This window comes from Theobroma cacao, chromosome 9, assembly GCF_000208745.1.
Source record: "Theobroma cacao cultivar B97-61/B2 chromosome 9, Criollo_cocoa_genome_V2, whole genome shotgun sequence".
NCBI lineage: Eukaryota > Viridiplantae > Streptophyta > Magnoliopsida > Malvales > Malvaceae > Theobroma > Theobroma cacao.
In genome coordinates this window covers 14,466,752-14,488,545 of record NC_030858.1, presented here as the reverse complement: position 1 = coordinate 14,488,545, position 21,794 = coordinate 14,466,752, and the positions used below count along the sequence as shown (strand labels likewise).

The window sequence follows — 21,794 nt, the reverse complement described above, 5'->3', positions numbered from 1 at the left end:
AAAGAAGTTAGTGATACAAATGTGCTTCATGTGCTGGACATAAGAAAAGAGGTCTGAACATTGTTATAGAATTGGATGGGATTCTGCTCTCCAAGGATTGAACTAAACCAATCCAAACCAAATGAACCAATCGGATTCATTTGGTTTTGCTTCAACAAACAGTGCATCGCCCCACTTATTCCTGAGTTTCGTGGGCAGAGGTGCATGGCATGTGGGGTTGGTGGACTACGATATTGGGCCATGTAGCCTTTAGCTAAGCGTCTCTCGGGCTTTCTAGCGCAACGTTTAGCCGTCCAGAGGTGGTGATGTAGATTCAACGCATCGTCTTTATCGAGTAAAATCAGGGGGGAAAAGTAATAAAAGAAAGAGAGAGAAAAGGAAAGTGCAAGAGCAAGAGAAGAAAGCGAAAAGAAAGAGTCGGACACTGTTGAACTTGAAAATTTGCTTATAGTAATTCAAGTATAAACAAAAGGCAGAGCTACAGATTTTACGAATTTCTTTTGATTTTTGATATCTTTAGAACAATTTAGAATCAAGCACTTTTTATTCCTCCTCTTTTTTTTTTTTTAAATAGTGAAATAAATAAAATCTCAAAGCATCAGTGAGTTAATTCTATGTCGAGCGAGAGGGTCCTCGTTGAGTTGTCCAAGGGCGTTAACGGCCTGGACAAAATAATCCTCCGCGAGACACGTGGCAGCTCCGCCGAGGTAATTTTGTTAAGACTTCCGTTTTTCTTCTTTGTTTCTTTTTATTCCAGGATCTGTTCAATTGGATCTGCGCTCTTCTTATTTCGTTTCTTTCACTTTAATTTTTATTCTCTCTGGTTTCTTGAATCTCTCTCTTTACTTTCTTTTGGTGGTTGTTTGTTTCAAGAAATCAAATTTCTTTTAATTATTTATTTATTTTTATTGCTGCGGGTTTTTCAGGTTTATTTGTATGGAGGCCATGTGACATCTTGGAAGAATGACCATGGAGAGGAGTTGCTTTTCGTCAGTAGTAAGGTGCTATTCAGTGATAGTAGTTTTTCCTTATTAAATATGAAGTGTAATGTTTAGATATATTGTTGGAATATGAAATAAGTGATATTGCATGAGCAAATTTTCGTAGTGAGTTATTCTTTATTAATTCATTACCAGATTTTAAAACAATGGAAAGCTTGCAAGTATGGATCATATTAGTTTCAGGGCTGTAGTTTTAGGTGAGTTAGGAAACAGATGCAATTTATGCTTGCCGTTATAATGGTTCTAAGGTTTGGATGTCTAAAGGGTACTTAATTTATGTAAAGGCCTTTGCGGCGATAAACTATTATGCTACTGAAGTCCTTATGGTATTTCATCATTTTTAATGAAAGCATTTTTGCTTCCCATGTTGTCCTGTTTAACCCAGATCCTTCTCTCGATTCTGTAAGCAATTGCAATAGTTGATGGATTAGCGGTTTTCTAGGTTGTAAATCATTCTGAACCACATTTGAAACATGAAGAGCAGATTTGTAGGTATTACAATCATTTGAACCCACAGATTCACTGTTCAGAAAAGTACGCTTAAAATAATGACATGTTTGAAAAATTGAATAAACTTGTATAAATTTGTTCGAAACCCTGTACCCTATTATGGAATGAAATACTTTAGATATTTTGAGGCAAAAAGAGCTGTGCAGTAACTTAATGTTCTTCAGCCAATGAATTCTTGCATTGAACATAGCTTCTATGACAATTTTGTTCCATTCAGTAGTGATAGAAGATAAGGGAGAAGAAGAAATTTTTTGGTTCATCAAGTATAAAATGATATATGACTTGAAAATTTTACAGATGAACCTTCTTAGAAAAAAAATCATTAAAAGTGAACACTTGCATATACAAATGCAAGCATTTTAGAAGACAACATTTAGAGGTTATGTGCATTTTTGTATCTAATGTACCAGATACTCATTTTCTGCAGGCATTATTCAAGCCTCCAAAAGCCATCCGTGGAGGAATACCAATATGCTTCCCTCAAGTATGTGCATATCTGCTATTGTCCTTGCTTGTTTTGACCATGATCATCCTGGTCATGAAAACGTGCTCTGCGTTTGCAGTTTTCAAATCATGGTACTCTTGAGCAGCATGGATTTGCTAGAAATAGATTTTGGAGCATTGACACTGATCCACCTGCTTTTCCAACAAACTCGTCCGGTAAAGCTCACATCGATTTGATCCTTAGGCCTTCTGAAGAAGATATGAAGATTTGGCCTCACAGGTTGTGATTTTTTTTTATAATCTTTTAGCGTCAATTTGTGAAGAGAGATCCCTAGTAGAATCTTTGTAACCTCATTCTGTTGGACAAATTAACTTGTCTTCATGGATTTATTTTCTATCTCAGTTATGAGTTCCGCCTGAGGGTAGCTTTGGGGCCGGGAGGAGATCTAATGTTAACGTCTCGCATCAGGAATACAAATACTGATGGGAAGCCATTTACATTCACATTTGCATATCACACTTATTTTTCTGTTTCTGACATCAGGTATATAAAAGGATTTGCTTCATATTTAATCTTGTCTACGATATGATGCTCAGTGATATTACTACTTCCAGGTTTATATTTGCATATCTTGGACTCTATCTTCTTACATTCATAGGTTCCACTATCTTCTTCCATTGTCACATTTGTGTATTCTAGTTCATTAGCATTAAGGTTTAACTATCATAAGTGGCTAAATCTCTTTTCATGCTACCTGCTTCTAGTTGATACCAGAGTCTAATATTCTCAACATGACCGCAACCTTGTCTTTTCCGAGATAAAACTCGCATGATTTGGTTTTATTTTCTCTTCGTAGCTTCTATTTAGTTCTCCCATTGTCACAGTTTATGTATTTTAGTTCATTATCATTAAGTTTTAATGGCTAAACTATCAGTAGTTGTGAAATTTCTGTTCTGAGCTACTGACTTCTAGTTGATAAAGGGTCTAAAATTCTCTCCATTATTGCAAGCTTGTTTTGTGTTTGACGCATTGAGCAATAATGGTAGGGTTTGGGTTTCCTTTGACTGGCTATTTGTGGAAGGTCTAAAATTCTCTCCATAATTGCAAGCTTGTTTTGTGTTTGGCACATTGAGCAATAATGGTAGGGTTTGGGTTTCCTTTGACTTGTTATTTGTGGAAGGTTGGGAGATGGGGAACTTTGTTTATTTTTTGACTAATTTGCCCCACCCCCCTTTGAATCACGTGTTGGATCGGACCATCCTAATTGTGTTGTGTTCGTGATCCAGATTGTGAAAAGTGGAGTACCAGATTTTCTCCCGCCTGCTCATTTAACGCCACACTTACTTTCCTTGATGACCACCTCCGGTATCCACTTGTTGTTCTTGTCCCTTGACAGCAGCAACCAAATGTTCTTATGACAAGAAGAAAATAGACATTTCTATTAATTCAAGGGTTTAAAAACTTAAAACATGTTAAATGTTAAAGTTACCTGATCCTCCTAGTATTTACAAGAAACCAAGTTTTTACTTGTTGAAAATTTTATATTATTTTAGAGAGAAAAGATCTTGTTGGTCATTCATAATTAATAAGATATACACTAAGGTAACAGCAATAATTCTTAGTTTTCTCAAAAAAAGAAAATACAATTCTTAGGTTTAGATCATGTAATTTAAGTGTTATTTTCGTAGTTTCTCTTTCATTATTCGATATTAGTTTTATTTGCTTGCTTTGTATTCTGGAACCTCTATTATTACAATCATGGATTTGTTCTTAAATTTAATATTTTTCTTTAAGTATTTATTTGTTAGTATTAGATTTATTTATATAAATGTTAGAATTATATATTGTTACATCTATATTATTAAAACGACCCAAACAAGAATTCCAACCATACCATGATCCGAATTAGTTATTTGAAGAAGCCTATCCCTTCGTACCTCGTGCCAGTCAAGTTACCGTACTACATACACATAGCCGTACACTTGCTGTGGTGTACAATGAATCTGGCAAAGCTTGGTTTATCCATACTACGAAAGAAAGCCATCAATCTTTTTAGGTTTCTCCAAGTCTTTTATAAGGTGGATATTTTAATAATGACAAATACAACCTTTGGTCATGTAGGGTTAAGATTTAATATACAAAATGGAAAACCGGTTGATGAATATATAAATAAAACAAGAGAATGAGCAATAATGTATTGACTATTCAACATGCACAGAATGTGTGTGTTAAAGGTGTAGTTTAATATATTGGCAGATTTTCTTGTCAGAACTGCTTTGGTTAGTACTAGTCTTATTGCGGTTTTTGACTAGTCCAGACTCTTGAGGCAATAAAGTAGGTCTCTGATGTGTTGAAAGCTTAAAAGACTGGGTGCAGGCTTAGCTGTTTTAACAAATGAGTTTATGATGATCCTTAAAGTTCATTTGTTTAATAACTTTTTCGGCATTGCTGATTAGTAAAAGGTTTTCAGTTATCCAGTGCTTTCCAAAATATATTGGGATCTAATTTGTAATAGTCTCTTGGTCTTTGAATGGAAGAGTCAAATTTATTGTGAAAGGTAACTCATTTTAGGAACCCATCTTTGTTTTGATTGAGAAGTTAATTCATCCATGAAGGGTCGAGGTAGTGAAAATATATGGTTATTGCGTTTGCCATTCATTTAGTTTTCTGTTCTTAAAAATACTTTCAAGCAATGCTGAAGTCCTGTTTGTTGCATGATTCTTCTTATTATTGCTCTTGTGTAACATTATCCCATCCCAAACAAACAAATTAAAAAACTGTCACATAAAATTTATGGATAGAGTTATTCCGATAGCAGACTCTTTTAGAGTTTTAGGATAAAATTTGGTTCTTGAATCATGACTGTATGATCTGTGAAGCATTATTGTTGTAAAAGTTTAGGCCTTTCATGGGCTTCTTAAAAATTAATCTGGCAAACTTCTAACCCTCTTGAAGTTCATTAATTCATCTAACTAATTATTGTGTGGGCACTAATTGAGTCGGTGCTTGTTTCTTCTCATTTACCATGGTATTGCAACTCAACTGGTAAAACTGATTCATGGTAGAACATGTTAATTGATGATTGTCTAATTTCATGATTGTACATTATTCTTGGGCAGTGCTTGAGCTCATACTATTAGTATTTAAAATATCTTAGTTGCCTGTGTTCAGTGAAGTTCGTGTTGAAGGATTAGAGACACTTGATTATCTGGATAACTTACAGAACAAGGAGCGTTTTACTGAACAGGGAGATGCAATAACGTTTGAAACAGAAGTGAGTTCATTATCACTTTTTCTCTCTTATCTGTTTGCACTTAAATTTGGTTAACTGTTTACATATTCTAATTGTGGTTAAACAGTTGGACAAGATATACCTTAGTACTCCTACAAAAATTGCAATTCTGGATCATGAAAAGAAGAGAACCTTTGTAATACGCAAAGACGGATTACCTGATGCTGGTGAGATTTATTTTGTCCACCTGCTTTTTTATTGATATCCTTGCTATTACGTGTATGGGGCCTGATTTTTATTATATTTAAGCAATGTTTCTGTTGATACTCTCAAGCACATAAACAAGTATAATTCATATTTACATGGTCAGAACTTAAAAATCAAGCTTTATCATGTTTTTGATTGCTACTTAATAGTAGAGGAACTGCTTTGTCTTTTTTCTTGGGCATAAGAATACTTTAACATGAGTTATGACTGTGAACTTGAGAAGATAATTGTTAGATGATTGCCACCGGTTGTGGGAATTACTTTCTCTTTATTTTTTCAGATCTATATGCTTGATATGTAGATTATTGTTAGATGATTGCCACTAGTTGTGGGAATTACTGTCTCTTTCTCTTTTCAGATCTATGCTTGATATGTATCATGAACTTCTGCTTGGGTTTTTTTCCAGTTCCTGTAGATATCGTGAACTTTAGTTGCCACTAGTTTCTCTCAGCATATATTAAATGCAGAAAAAGGGTCCAGTGAAGGGTAGCTTGGAATGCCTTTCACACGTTAATATCCCAAAGCTGTTCTTTGCACAAATGTTTTTATTGTTTTTGCATGCAGTGGTGTGGAATCCTTGGGATAAAAAGGCAAAGGCTATGGCTGATTTTGGAGATGATGAATACAAGCATATGCTCTGCGTGGAGGCTGCTGCTATTGAGAAACCTATCACATTGAAACCTGGCGAGGAATGGAGAGGAAGGCAAGAACTTTCTGCTGTTCCTTCTAGTTATTGTAGCGGGCAACTTGATCCTCAGAAAGTCCTCCTGGGCAGCTGAAAGATCCATTACTGTGGTCAATATTATGTACAGGTAATTTTTTGCTGAATGTTCAAAAGCAGCACTCTAAATTCTAATCTCTCTCTCTCTCTCTTTTTAAACATCGGGTGATAAGTTACTTATGCCAATATGTAAAGGTTTGGTCCATTAGTGTTTTTTCTGGCATTTCTGGTGAAGGCCTGATTCATGTGCCTATTGGCACAGTTATGCAAGAGCCATACTAGCCATTGACGAAGAATAAACTGTTATGCCACCTCCATGCTTTTTCTTCTTCCCCCTAATTTTATTTTCAGGCCCAAGTAGAAATCCAACCTCAAATTGTGAAAAGCAATGTGAACTTATATGCAACTTAGATCTTTCTCTGATCTGGTTGTGACATTGAGGCCAAGGAAGTGTGTGGCTTGTAGACTCTGTGTACTTGATGAAGGAGCATTATGTTGTATCAATGCCCCTTATATTCCTTCTCTCTGGTTCAACACCTATTTGCCCTCTTTCTCTCTCTTCTCTGAAGTTGGATGAGGGTAGGTTGCTGCTGCTTTAGGAGCATAGATCCTCATGCATGTTGGATGTTGCATGAGGAATGAGGAAAGGAGTCTCAACCGAATGACACTAATGCAAGAGCAAAACAACCAAACCTAAATGGAAGCAGTTAGTTTTATTGTCCTATTCATTGCCATCGGTGCATTGAACTGTTATGACCGATTATTTATACTTCTATAAGCTTAAAGGAGAATGGTTTACTTAGAATAGGAGTCTTAGTGTAAACTGGTGAAAAAAAAAAGGGGGCCTTAGTGTAAAAAGAAGTAATTATAAGCTACTGGTTTGACTTGAGTTTAACCTACTTTGTCTAAAATAACGTGAATTCAAATTAAAAAAAATTAGTAAAATTTTGAGTGGACATAAATAGGGGGGGTGTTATTAAACTACTCCAAGAACAAATGTAGATTACTCAAAACTGATGAAATATATGACTTGTAATTCAAAATGTCGAATCTGCATGTTTCCCCTGTAAATATGTGCATCTAATAAAAAGAAAAAAAAGTGCTCAACCCTGTTGCGTGAGATCTATCTAACACTTGAAACATCTGCAAACTGCAACTGTAACCACATCAAAACCTTTTACTGTGGTTTAAACACCCATTCTAGTCCAGACACATGTCAGTATTGGCCTTCCCTCCACATTTACTTGATATATTGAGTATTGCCTGTTAGCGAATGTGTGGAAGTTTGGCTTCTAATTATTGTAGTAAAAGACGGTGTAGTCTATTATTTCAAATCAGCCAATAAATTTGTTTGGAAAGTGTTTTTGGAAATGGAAAGCAAACATAACATGAGTGTTTGTGGGGTTTTTTTCTTCTTTAGCACAGGATAAAATTCAATTTAATAACTTTGACACAGAACTTTAATTTTATTGAAGTAAATGGTAAATGGGACTTTTTTATCTTAAAAAAAAAATAAACTTGTAATTACTATGAAGCACTACTTCCAACCATATAAAATGAACCTCTAAATGAAAATCCTTGATACAGATTTAGAACACTGTATATAAAAAATATAAACTAATAAATAAATATAAGAACTTGCAACAAAAAACTTTATTAAACTTTGATAAAATAATGATAATAATTAAAAAAGAAACTTATTACATCCGAAAATGCAAATAAAGAACAAGAATACAACTTATATTACTTTCCTTGATACCTGCATATTTCCATGTGTGATTGGATGGGACAAGGTAATTCCTTTCTGTTTATCTTGGTGGTACATTGACCTCCCTGACTTGCTTTGCTTGGAGATTCTTAATGTGAAAAGCTTTGATGTCCAAATCCTTTCTACTTTACTTTTTCAGTCTTTTGTCTAGTCTTGGTTAAAGGACACTGTTGCCACTATTTTTTTTAACTATTGCTTGGTGCTTGCTCTCACACTAAATATCTTTTTGCTTCTGTTTCTTTTCGCTAGTCATTCTCTTCAGCATCTAGCCCTTGCTTGTGTCTTCCTCCCTCTTATTTGTAGAAAGTTAATGATAAAGCTTGTAGAGGTAAAATATTTAAATTTAAATTTTATCTGATGAAATTTTAACAGAGTTCCGAACACATATCTATAAACCACAATGCGAAAGTCCTTGCATCCTTCGCATCTGAGTCATGAGCCACTTTGCCACATGAAGTGGATTCGATTATTGAGAGGATGTGAAATATCAGAATTACTAAGCATCTTGGTTTAGTTAAAAGCAGATCATCACTTGAAAGAAACTGCGTGTTAACAACAATGAAAATGGAAGCACATCAGCAAGATGGAAATGTGGGAGGGATAAAGCGAAAGAGAAAGCCAAGTTTTGAAGGGTTAGAACCATATGCAATCTGCACATTCTGCGATGTTTGCTTTGCAAGATACAACATAATCTCCAAGGTCTCTGTTGATAATGGCATGTGCAATTACGTGCTTTGTGGTTTCATGGGCATGTGTTCGGAACTCTGACCACTGCTGTTCTTGAAATGCTATTTGTTAGGTCTAAATTTGGTGAGAGTGAGTTCAAATAGAAGGAAAAATGATTTTATTTTTTTGTATAATTAAATGTTATAAATGATCGATATTTATTTTTAAGGACGTAAAGCATTTTAAGTTATTAATGATGTGTCATTTTGTGGTTGATTGACAGTGTATATAAACCCTAAATATATGTAAGATATTTGATTGTCCCAAGCTGTTCATTAACTTCTCTGTTCTTAAGTGGCCATAATTTTTGGCTTTGTAGTCGTTTCAATCAGTTTCTTTTAGTTCTTTTGCATGTATGTGCTCTTATATTATTTCAAAGTAGAGAACAGTGCAGTATTTGTCTTTGGCTATAACTACCCTGAACATGTTTTGTAAGTAGGGATAGTGCTGTTTTTGTATTAGCTACAATTGATTTTGTTTTGCTTACAACGGTCAAGTTGATGAACCTCTTTGTTATCAAGCAATCAGGAGTCATTTCTAATGGAATCTACCACGCATGCAGGTATTATGATGCAACATGTGGATGGATCCGGACGGTACAATTCTATTGACCTGGATTTTTGTTGGATGCAAACTGATATATGGTGGATGTGAAATTGCATCTTTTCAATGGAGTCTCTTGTGCAAAAGTTCGTTGTTCCTTTGCTGCTATTATATTTGGGAGCAATTATTATTCTTCTTCTTCTTCTTGTTGCTGATGTTAAAAACTGTTTTTCCAGCTGTGGATGAGCTATGGGCTGCGTGGTGAATTCAACAGCAGCTCAGGCTTTGTAAGAATCTACTAATTGAATTCTGTTGGATTATTTGTCTTATCTTCTTTTTTGGAGACAAGTTCCTGAACAAAATTCCTAGTGGATCTTTAATCAACTTAAAGAAAAGGGAGCTTATATATAGGAAATGTAACAACTGGATTTCAGTTTATATGGTCCCCAAAATCTGATGATATTAGTTAAGTAAACCACATGATCATGTCAAAGGTATTTTTTTTTAACCAAAATAAAGGGATTGATTGTACTTAGCAACACTCAAATAAAATTTATAAAATATTTTAAATTATTTAAAAAAGTTTAAATAAAATTTTAATTTTATATTATATTTAATTATATTTTTATTTTTATTTTTAAAGTTAAGTAAACATTTATGATTAACGGTTGATTAATTATTAATTTAAATGTCACTAGATATTGATATGTTATAATAAATGATAGTGTAATTTGTTGACGTGACATGAAAATGTAATTATGTAATATTTTTTACTTTTCATGTCAATATTGTTAAGTAGTTATAAAACAACAAGTAATATTTTAATTAATTATTAATTATACGAGTTTATTTTAAGTAAAATAAAAATCAAAATAAAAAGATTTGATCGATTGTAACAGAAGAATAATTAAAAAAATTTTGTTTAAAAATTGGTCAAATGAATGAAACCAAATCGGATAGATGAAAAAATGCAATACCCAATTTGGACTGTGAGAGAAGCATGTTGTTGTGCTATTCAAAAAAAAAAAAAGGCATGTTGTTGTGATTGCTCCCTTTGCCAATCTGGAATCTTAGGCCGCAGATTTGGAAAAGCCGAAGGTCAAAACAGGCCACAGCAGAATATGTATGTATATATATAGATTAAAGAAGTAAACAATAATGGAAATAGGCTTACGATTTCCGTAATCCGTGGGAGAGGGACTTAGATGGATGAAATGATATCGTGAATCATAGTGATGCTGTCGACTCTTAATTCCAATCTGGTTAGTTAATTGGCAAATTCTAGGGTATCAACAACCTCCACTATTCATATACAGCTAGCCTACCGCAACAAAAGGACATTGAATTTTTTCTTGGCCTGTTGCCCTTTCTAAAGAATTTCGATTGGACTTTGTTTTGGGAGTGGTTGGGCACTAACATGCAGTTGAGTTGGCATATAGTTCACGCGCTGGCCTCGCTCTCACATTATTATTATTTCAGACAACTAAATTAAAATAGAGATCCAAATTGAAGGCTTAGATCATCTCCTTGTGCTTCTGCATAAACTTATTGCATGTTAATGTTATCCCTCCCAACCCAGAGCCAAAATATAAAATAAATAAATAAATGACCCAGAAACTTTCCAAGACCCAATCATTTGCACAAGTCTCCAAAACATGTTAATATTTTGTAATAAAGTTGCTTGAGAACGTGAAAATAATATATATAGTAATTTTTCAAGCCTTGGCACTTTCCAACCGCCAGACAGGGTGTGTGTATATGCAGCCATGAGCCATGTTCCGCTCTAAAGTCTCTCTATAAATACATAATGCAATGGACCAACTCAATCCATGTGAAGCAAGAAAAGCTGAGTCATGGAAAACAAAAGCATAATTGTTGTCTCATTTATCCTTCTTCCTCTCCTCTTCACAATCGCTTCTGCCCAGACTCGGCTTAGACCAGACTTCTATAGAACAACATGCCCCAATGTTGAGTCTATTGTCCGCTCCGCAGTCCAAACGAAGTTCCAGCAAACCTTTGTCACAGCTCCCGGAACTCTTCGGCTCTTCTTCCACGATTGCTTTGTTCGTGTAAGTGAAGGGAATTAATTGCTTAAGACTTTGTATCTATTATTGGCCGTCCCCGTATCAGTCCTTACTCACTCACTCTCTCTTGCGTGTGTGTGCGTGTATATCTATACATATAGGGATGTGACGCTTCGGTGATGTTGACCGGTAACGGGAACGCGGAGAAGGATCATCCTGATGACATATCCCTAGCAGGAGATGGATTCGACACAGTGATCAAAGCAAAGGCGGCTCTTGATAGTAATCCTCAGTGCCGAAACAAAGTTTCTTGTGCAGACATTCTAGCTCTTGCCACCAGAGATGTCGTAGCCTTGGTATACATGCAATCTTAATTTCTATCTTTACTTTTCAACAAGCCATGCATTTTTGTTTTTCACTCCTCTTCACATTTACTCCTAATTCCCTCTCATAAATAATGTTTGAATTTGATTTTTTTTTATGGTCAAATTTCTTTAAATTTTGATCTTTGATTGTTTAAGTATTTATTAAACTAAATTTTTATAAATATGTAAGAAAAACTCTTCATTTCAAGATTTTTAGAAAGTATTTTTTTCATATTTTAGTCAATAATATATTAAAATAATATGAAGCCATAGTTAAAAATTAAATTAGAATACTGTGTTTATGAGATAAAAGGAGTACAAGTTGACCACCTTTACAAAACTTTATAATTGACGCGCTAATTTTATAATTTTGCTCACATTTTTAGTTCTAATTTTGATTAAGAATTTGCTTCTTTTACTCTTTTTAATATTGAATATTAAATTCTATTTTTTAACACTTTAAATTTTGAATTTATCTTTTTCCTAATCATCAACATGTATACTGATATATACTAATTATTGCGTCAAGTAAATTCTTTCTATACTTATAAAATATATATTTTTAGAATATAATGAAAGAAAATTTTGTTGTTATATTTTTTGCACAAAATCAATTTCTTTTTGAGAATTACAAAATGAATTATGCATGTAATTTTCTCTCCTCTTCCTTTTTTTTTTCTAATTATCTAATTCTTTTAAAGTGTTTTGTAACTTGTATTCTGTTGTTTTAAAATTAGTAAGACTTTAATTTTTATTCAATCCTTTATATATGCCATATGAATTATACCAATGTTTTTAAAATCGGATTGGAGAGGGAGGTGTTTTTTAAAATAGGATTCTGGTATTAAATAAGTGTTAAATACAATAACCATTTGACTTTTCGATTGCTTTTCAATTCAGCGATGGGTTCGACTTTTAAAACATCGAATTATATTGAAAATTGTACGTATTTTTAATTTATTAATAGAAATTTATGTATATATTTTTATAAAATCACAGGAAAATATCATTTGAATTTAGTTATTATTTACAAAAAAAAAAATCTCCTTGTCAGATTTTAATCTAAAGTGTTATTTTTGTTGTGGACAAAAGGCCCTTGATTGCCTCATATATATATAATTAATAAATTAATGAATTAATTTCATTCAGACCGGAGGACCGAATTATAGAGTGGAATTGGGAAGACGTGATGGGAGGATATCCACAAAAGCCAGTGTTGAAAATCAGCTTCCTCACCCTGACTTTAACTTAGACCAGCTCAATTCTATGTTCGCCAGGCACGGTCTCACTCAGACCGATATGATTGCATTGTCAGGTAAACCATTCACCTTCTCTGGCATTTCTTAGTCATACCATGCAATCTCTAATTCACCCCAACATTGAACATATACTTAGGATTGGTTGTGATGTTTTGAACAGGTGCACACACCCTAGGATTCTCCCATTGTGGGCGTTTCTCCAATCGAATCTACAACTTCAGCCCCAGGAGGAAGATTGACCCTACTCTCAACTTTGCATACGCTTTGCAGCTTAGGCAAATGTGCCCCAGAAATGTTGACCCAAGAATTGCCATCAACATGGACCCAACCACACCTCGAACATTCGACAATGTCTACTACAAGAATCTTCAGCAAGGAAAGGGTCTGTTCACCTCTGATCAGATACTATTTACTGATCGCAGATCAAGAAACACTGTCAAACTTTTCGCATCAAACAATGGAGCTTTTCAAAATGCTTTTGTGGCTGCCATTACCAAGCTAGGCCGTGCAGGGGTTTTGACAGGAAATCAAGGTGAAATTCGACGAGATTGCACCCAACCAAACTAGGGAAAGAGAATTCTCACTGCTTCAATTCCCTTCACTTTAGCCTTGTCCTGCCCATCTTAAGTCATTTCCATTATCTTTTGTCATGTGATTGGCCAGATCACCGACATCTCTAAGTCTCATAAATAGCACTGATGTCAAATTTATAATTGTTGCTCGCTCTTTAAATAATAAAAATGATTTGATTTGTTTCATGACTTTGCAGATCAAATATTAATTGCCTGGTCATCCTCGTCTTGTTATATTTATAGATGTCATGTAATTTTTCTCTAACTCTTCAACCTTGGTAGCTAGGGAATCAAGGCTGATAATGGTTAATGCCAATCCCATTATATCATTTCCGAATGATTCATTGTGGAATCGGAAATGGCGGATGTATTGATACATTACATATGATTCATCTTGTTAGATTTAATCAAAGACTATGTGAACTTTATCTTATCCAATTTTTAAAAAATTCATATTTTGATTTTTGTTTTGTTTTGTTTTGGTTAAGTTGGAGAAGCTTTTACAGGCGTTCCAAACTTAAGACTTCAAAAGTTAAACAAACTAAGATATTTTACTTCAACTTTTTTGTCGACTCTTGTTCTGTTTGTTTGCTCCTACTTGATAAAACCAAAGAACACCAATGCCCAAACTAAGAATGGATCAATTTTGGAATCAGAAAAATCATGCATTCATGATGAAGATGTGGAGTGTTGGTAGATAATCAATAGTTGCATTTGAGAGGACATGTTGGTTGAAAACTAGTTTTTTGTGAGTTCACTACAATTCAAAAGTTTTGTTTTATCCCAAACATCATGTCTGTCTGCTAACATGTGAGGGATCACAACCATTCATAAAAAATGTTGTAGGTTCCAAACTTTTCAATCTAATTTTGCTTTTTCAGTACTACAATCTCCCCATTAAATAAAATCACTTTTGTCTAATTTTCATTGTAGCATTCTATGTGCCTAATTTTGCATCCTTAATGGGCAACTGTAAATCTAATTTTCCTTGAAAAAATGAGAATTTTGATTGGGAATTAAGGCAGAATGTCAATCCACACTTTTTACCAAAATCATCACTGCCCGTATGTTGTCTCCCTTCGTCATGGATTAAATTTGTGTGGAAACTTTAAGGAGAAAATTAGAGAGAAAAAAGAGTGCGTAAACCCCCCCCCGTCCCCATTTATTCTGATTTCCCTTACTCATTCTCACTCAGTCCAAAGCCCAAACATACTGTCTGTTAACTTTTCGTAAGCCCAACTTGTATAAATCATTATTAAACATTTCAGATAGTCTGGCCGAGGGACCCAGTGAACTCTACAAAGGTGCCTTACTTCCTTTCGCCAGGAGGATTTCACATCCCCACTCCCGGGCTGCATCATTCAATCACTTAAAGCTGCGAAGTTCATTGATTCAAAACACTCCAAAGTCCCAGCTGGAAATGCCGCAGTCGCTCTTATTGCAGGGAGAGAAAATGCCATTGCCCACTTTCTCAGCATTGTCCCGAACAAGTCATATAACCTCATATTCATCATTGGAGATGCTCGGAATGGTTGCCATGGACAAATGATGGAGGCATTTGCCTCCAAAGATGCTGTCAAAGATCCCTCCACATCTCGAGCAAAGGGTAAAAATTCAGGCATGCAAGCTTCAAAGTTCATAGCTGTTACAGCCAGGACCAACATCTTCTTAGCTCTTACTACCACACAAGGATTGACGACTTAGGATCTCTTCACAACGGAGACTAATAGATAGCATACTCAACCATACCCAGCAAGCATTTCTGAATGTAAGAATACATAGATCCATAGAAGGTGAGGTCAACATCAAACAGATCAATTCTTCATTCAACTTAAAAATTGAGCTCCAACGCATCACCAAATCAAGGGGTTAATAAGACCCAATGAATATTATTGCACAATGTGTATGTACAACTTTATTTCATTCACTATCTTGTACATAATCAGATGTATAAAATGTGAATAATATGATTTTGATCACTTAAGAGGATATTATTGCATTCTCTTCCTGCACTACGTCCCTTGGCAGCAGTGATGAAGCCGAGTCCCAAGAAGTTTTATTATCTGTTACTGCCTTCACTATCATCCAAAGTACCCACCAGACATTTTTCCAGTAAGCATTCTGCGTTTACCCAAGCATGGTATTTGTCTAAAAGACAGGTTAAGGACTGCCTCCATCATTCAAAAGACAAAGGAAATAGCAGTTTATACTTTCACCAAGAAATTTGGACATGTCATCTGAACATTTTGGATATGATGATAAGACCTCCCTATATCTGCGTGGCTTGCACAACCATCTCAAATGAGTATGAGCATCTAATTAGTACAGCACCTAATTGTGAAAAAAAAAAAACCCTAAATGGAAAACGTCAAATTGAAATGCACATAAGTACTATAATCTTAGTCTACGTTTATTTCAGCTTGAAAACATGCATAAGGTTTTGTCATTATCTAGGTGACCAACCAAAATAACAAATAATTTCCAAAAGAAAAAATATAGGATACTGAATAAAGCTGTGCAGTCTTTTCCCACTGCCTTCATGAGCATATCAACACCTGAGAAAAGTAATTTGGTCAAAATAGGTTAATAAGCCTATTTAGACAATATATTTATTATAAAACTACAAAATTCATGGCCAAAATAATTTAAAAAAAAAAACATAATAACACCCTATTCTAAATGCTGCTACCATGACTAATAGAATTCTTCAAACATAACAACCTTCAAGAGTAACATCTTAGAATTTAAAGGGAAAAGAAGATCAATCAGAGGAACCCTCAACAACAAGAAATTTCCTAAATCTTTTCCTGGAACTTGGCATCAAATAAGCATCATCATTAGATAACTATCATGGAGCTAACCCCAATGAATCAGAATAAAGGCTAGTGAGTTTAACACAGATATCACCAAAATCAACAGCAATTTCAATTAGATTGGTTTTTCATTCTCTTAGGCACCACTTAAAACTCCTCTTCATGTTTCCTCTGTGGTTACCTTCAAAGAAAAAAGGCCAAAACAAAAAAGGAAGATACTTAAGCAAGAAAATTGGAAAAAAAAAAAAACAGACAATTCGATAGAACTCTAGTTTGACCAATTGTAAAGCTATGTTTAACTTTATATAGAGAAGATATTGCAGAGAGACCTCAGGATACCTCAATCAGCTCCTCCGACGAAAATAAAACAACAATGAATATATCACTCTACTAAAGAAAAAGTGGTTTTGCCACCACATAATTAGCTTCTTTGGTGTTCTTTAACCCAAATTTCGACCAAATTCTAGGGAAGAACTCCAAAAATATAATTAAACTAACCACAACATATGCACCTGACCACATTTAAACGTGCTTACCCTGCAGGTGAAAGTTTTGGAGTCTATTCATTTGTGAGAAAAAAAAGAAATCGAGGAATTTAGCTTGAAGAAAACAATGATCATGGTACAATAGTTAAAATGAAAAATCAACAGTTTTAGAAACGATGATTGAAAAGTTTTGCACCTTCATTGAAAACCAAAGCAAGAAAATAAAAAATGGAAAAAAAAATTTTTTTCTAAGTATAGAGTTAAGAGGCAGATAACTGTTCAACTATATGCCCATTCCTACCCTGCAAAAACTATAAGCACTTGACTAAAAGAGAGAATAGACTGCCAGAAAATAATCAATATGCATTCGCATCAACTTCAACTTGAGAGATATGCGGATAATATAATTGGGCCAGATAAATCTCAAAATACCATAAATTTATCAAAGAACAGGGAGTTGAACCTACCGAAGGTTAAAACTCCCACAGTGGAAAATCATGCCCTTACCTCCAGGGTGAAACTTCATATATGGAAATATATTGTACACACGTCCTTTCAGAACAGTCCACATGGAACCTTCTGTTTGATTTTGCTTAACTTCACTCCTTGAAATAAGCCTCCTATTTGACTGCCCTTTCAATCCTGAAACATATCATTTATGGTAAAAACATAGAAGTAGCATGCAGTTGGCATTACAATTTCAAAGGAATACGGCAAATGCAAAACAATCTCACGAAGAAACTGTTTCACAACTTACCTGCGAGGTCAGGATGCGTTTGACTAAGCTTAAGCCAGTCCATTTGACTATATCCTTTCTCGAAAGGAACTTTGGTCCGAGGTGCAGGCTTTCTAGTAGAAATTTTAGGTTTTTCTGCTTTCTTTCCCGAAGCATCTGCATCTCCAGATGCTACTTGTCTTGATGATTCGCAAGATGGTTTCAGACATGATGCATCTATAACATTGAAAGTCAAAGAACCAACAGTAGCCTGCTTTCCCAAGGTGGCATTATTTGGTTGTTTATCTTTCCAGGGAAAACCACCATTTTGACTGCTATCAATGCTATTTGAGAATTCATCTTTGATGGTAATACCACCAATATCAGCTGCAAGATTCGTTGTGTCCACATCGTTTTGATCAGTAGGCAAGCCAACCTAAATCAAAAACCATAGATTTGAGGTAAGTTTCTGATAATAAATTAAAAGTATCCAGTACTCAAGTTTATTTTAACAGTACGATAGAGTAATAGAGCTGATTCTTGATAATTGAGTCAATACAGCCAATCAAAAAGCTATAGTTTAAGTTTATGCAAGATGTAGAATTTTAACTTGCCTGACAAAAGGTAAAATCATTGTCATTGTTCTCGTTGTCCATGCCGTGAATAAGGCAATTACAAAGTTATTAAATTAATTCAAGCACCTGTTCTTCTCCAGTGATACAATTACAACAGTTCTTCTACAACATCTGAAACTATATAATCAAAGAAATGTCACATAATGATGTTATAAGAATGACATTCACTAAACAAATATTGATGACAAATTACTTTAAAAAACAAATGACACACAAACAATGGAACTTAACTGGCTAGCGGAAAAAAATTACAGACCAAAGACAATCTTCTAGAAAATACCTATTTACGATAACTTACAGAATGACAAGCCAACACATAAAAGCACATCCAGCTTCAACCTAATAATGTATCTCAAGAGGACAAAAGGTTACAAAAATTGACTCGTGATGATACCACCAATAAATAACATTATATCAACTTAGTCTTATTTTTAATACAAAATAAAAACTTTAGATGAGGATTGCATTGGTAAAGGCATGAGTCCCAATATTTAGATCTCTTCCAAGCAAGCGAGTAAATAAATTTGATATAATTCAATTAAACTACAAATTTTCAAGTTTACATGAGATAATAGCACAACGCTTAACTTTGCTTCCAAATATTAATTGAGTTTAAAATTCAATTAAACTAATAAAATTATGTATCCCATTTCGCAGAAACATGCTATCCCAATCTAAAGTTCCTAAGATTTAAAAAAAAAAGTAACGAAAACGAACAAGAGAAGGATTGAAGAGAGTCAAACGTAACTCTAGGTGGCGAAAGAATCGGTGAAACTAGCAGAGATTGCTAGCCTTGTATTGCAAAAGTTTCTGCTGCAGACGCTAAATTGCTTGAGGTGAAATGCAGACGTTTACACGATAGGGGTTTGGGAGCATCTAAATCTCTTCGATTCAACCTAAAATTTAAAGGAATAAGGAATTACTAAAAATTATTAAAATGACAAACTCAGGCAGAATCGATCAATTATAGGATCAAATTAATCAGGAAGGTAAAGAGAAGCAGTAGATAGATTCAACAGAAGGATGCAACAAAAGGAAAAGCCAAAAACAAGGGAGAAGAATTGAGAAAACGCACCACCAAAAACTCTTGATAAAATGGATATCCGATGAACAAATAAACCCTAACCCTAACTCGAAGAGAGGCTACCTCTTTGTTAACCCACCTTCCGGACGCCAACCAATAGTACGCCTTTTTCATTACTACAACTAGAACGATGCCCGAGGGCCTAGTGCGGATCGGGTTGGGTATTTGATCAGATTTCTGAGTCCAGATCCGATTCGAGATTATTATAATATTAATAAATAAATATATTTTGACTAATCAAACTACTTGTACATGTCGCAGTTATTTCATTGAGGATGGACACTTTCAGGAAGGCACGAAAAATAGCATAGTGAAATTTTGATTTGATAGTAAAATTTTGATTTGATAGTAAATAGCATAATTGTATCTTAACATCGGAAGCTTGTACACGACATTCTATTAAATTGTAGTAAATAAAGTGTGTTGTCAGCGAGTGCACGTTGGGTAATTATTCTGTTACGCGCCATTGCCTTTGTTAAAAAAAAAATTAAACTTTAAAAGGGCAGTTTTAATATCCAAGTCACAGTTTGTTTACAGCAAAAAAGATATTAATAAACAAAAGTCAACAAAAAAACATTTCAGCAAATGAGGTGATTTTTTTTTTTTTTTTATGTTGTCTGAAACGTTCAATTTTTATATGGTTTTTGATACAAAAGCAAACTACTCATTGATACTTGGTTTTTCTTTTTTTTTGGGTGATCCTTTTCCTTGGAGTGGAAACGGTTCCTTTGTACTTGAATTTATTTAAACCATCACGCAGGCAAGTAGTAGTCAATGATTAAGGTGGAAGGAAACAAAGTAAAAAATAAAACATTAATTAATTTTAAAGTAGTATTTAAATAATTTTTATTTTCATTAAATTTGATTACACGTAAACTCTAACATAATTAAGTTTGAAGGTAAGAACATATTTGGCTTGACTTTTTTTTTAGTTTAAAAACTATTATAAAACTTTTATAAAAAATAATAATTTTTAAAATTAAATCAAAACTGTTTGGTAAACTTACTTTTTATAAGCTCTTTTTTATAGCTAAGTTGTACGGAAAAACAATTTTAAAATTACTATAAAAGATGTTTAATAAATCAAGAGAAAAAATTTGAATCAAATAAAAAAAGATAAGTGTGAAAAAAATATAATTTTTCTTATAATATCATGAACTGCTAAAAGATAGAACAAGAATATAAAAAAATATTTGTTGTTATTTTTTAAAGATTGGCTTAAAATTTATGACTTTTGGAAACGAACAAAATTTGTATTACATTTAAGGAAGAAAATCTAAGATAATATTAATAATAGATCCAACTGAATCAGGAAAATCATGTTTAGCCATTGATTTAGCAACCGATTTTCCTATTGAAATCATTAACACTAATTTCATACAAGTCTATCAAGGTCTTGATATCCTCACCAACGAAGTTCCCCTCCATGAACAAAAAGGTTTTGGCTTTTATATTTGTTTTTCTCAATTTTTAATGGGTTATTTATTTTAATCAAGAAGTGCCACATCATTTGTTAGGTACTATTAGTTCAAATGTAGACTTCACTACTAAAAAATTTAAGGATTCTGCAATTTCTGTTGCTAAATGAATTAAAGTCTATTTCAAATTTCTTGTAGTACAGCTTATTATTATACCTAAAAGAAAAAATTCTTTAAAATTGAGTTACCACAAACGAGTATAAATATTGATTTTTCAATTTTTATTTAATTTATTTTAACAACCATTGACTTATTTGACTAATTATTTCAATTATAATAAACAAATATTATATACACCAGAAAGAAGTTAATAACAAATAAACATCATATGATTGTCATATTAAATAATAAACTGAGAAATATCAAACAACAAAAAGAGTTTTCAAAGCAAAAATAAAATAGAAAATAAAATGAAAAAGAAAACAAAAAGAAAAAGAAGAAATAATGCTTGAATACAGTTTTGAATTTTAAGTTTTCTTTTCCCTTAATTTTTGTAAGAACAAAAAAAAACTGTAAGATAATTTGCAGAAAGGGAGAGAGAAGAGGGAGATCAATAGGGAGAAAAGGATGGGGTATTTTTTTATAAAGGATCTTTTGGAAAAAAAAATAACTCTCTTAAGAAGCTAGAATTTTTTTTAAAAAAAAAAGAAGAGAAGCTCATATTTGTTGCTTTTTATAAGCTTTTTTTTTATAAAAATTTTTTTTTTTGAAAAAAAAGCTTTTTTTAAAGAGCTTCTTATAAAATACTGTTTGACCTAACTTCTACTTTAAGAAGTAAATAAGTTAAAAATAAGTTAATATTTGAATAGCTTTTAACTTCATTGAATTTGATTATATGTAAACTATCAAACAATCAAGTTTGAAGGTAAGAAAGCAAATAACAAAGTCAACTATTTTTTTATTATGAATGTAGAAAGCAGATTGAAAGAAGGGTCTTGACAGTTAACAAAATTCCATTAGACTTGTCAAGAGAAAGAACCTAATTACAAAATATAATCAATAGAAAACTCAAGTTGAAAAACTGATGAATGAAAATTTAAGTCTAGCAATATAAATCAATTACGATAATGAAATAAAAGCAACATAACAAAACTTCTACAAAGGAAGTAACAATGTCATAGAAGTTCCATATCATGTGAAAAAAAATAAAA

At 33.4% G+C, this 21,794-nt stretch overlaps 3 protein-coding genes across 8 annotated transcripts; 2 read left to right on the top strand and 1 right to left on the bottom strand.

Annotated features, from left to right (window-relative positions):
* Positions 356-9,621, top strand: LOC18589327 (putative glucose-6-phosphate 1-epimerase). 3 transcript variants are annotated; one of them, XM_018126973.1, is made up of 9 exons: positions 356-707; positions 927-1,001; positions 1,939-1,995; positions 2,075-2,235; positions 2,359-2,499; positions 5,128-5,230; positions 5,316-5,415; positions 6,020-6,267; positions 8,317-9,210. In XM_018126973.1, exons 1-8 carry the CDS (start codon positions 615-617, stop codon positions 6,232-6,234), a joined length of 945 nt encoding a protein of 314 aa, XP_017982462.1. In that variant the 5' UTR covers positions 356-614; the 3' UTR covers positions 6,235-6,267; positions 8,317-9,210. The 3 variants fall into 3 exon arrangements, with proteins under 3 accessions (XP_017982462.1, XP_017982461.1, XP_007014307.2); XM_007014245.2 differs by lacking the exon at positions 8,317-9,210 and adding an exon at positions 9,233-9,621 and having other exon boundaries at positions 357-707; XM_018126972.1 differs by lacking the exon at positions 8,317-9,210 and having other exon boundaries at positions 6,020-6,599.
* On the top strand, positions 11,043-13,617 carry LOC18589326 (peroxidase 45). The gene is made up of 4 exons (XM_007014243.2): positions 11,043-11,282; positions 11,399-11,593; positions 12,752-12,917; positions 13,022-13,617. The coding sequence occupies exons 1-4, from the start codon at positions 11,067-11,069 to the stop codon at positions 13,426-13,428; spliced, it is 984 nt and encodes a 327-aa protein (XP_007014305.2). The 5' UTR covers positions 11,043-11,066; the 3' UTR covers positions 13,429-13,617.
* Positions 15,228-19,285, bottom strand: LOC18589324 (cytochrome b5 domain-containing protein RLF). 4 transcript variants are annotated; one of them, XM_007014240.2, is made up of 7 exons: positions 19,157-19,285; positions 18,830-18,977; positions 18,061-18,198; positions 17,489-17,882; positions 17,239-17,373; positions 15,938-15,988; positions 15,228-15,581 (listed from the first exon to the last, which is right to left on the bottom strand). In XM_007014240.2, exons 3-7 carry the CDS (start codon positions 18,100-18,102, stop codon positions 15,493-15,495), a joined length of 711 nt encoding a protein of 236 aa, XP_007014302.2. In that variant the 5' UTR covers positions 18,103-18,198; positions 18,830-18,977; positions 19,157-19,285; the 3' UTR covers positions 15,228-15,492. The 4 variants fall into 4 exon arrangements, with proteins under 4 accessions (XP_007014302.2, XP_007014301.2, XP_007014303.2 ...); XM_007014239.2 differs by having other exon boundaries at positions 18,061-18,192; positions 19,157-19,273; XM_007014241.2 differs by lacking the exon at positions 18,830-18,977 and having other exon boundaries at positions 19,157-19,276.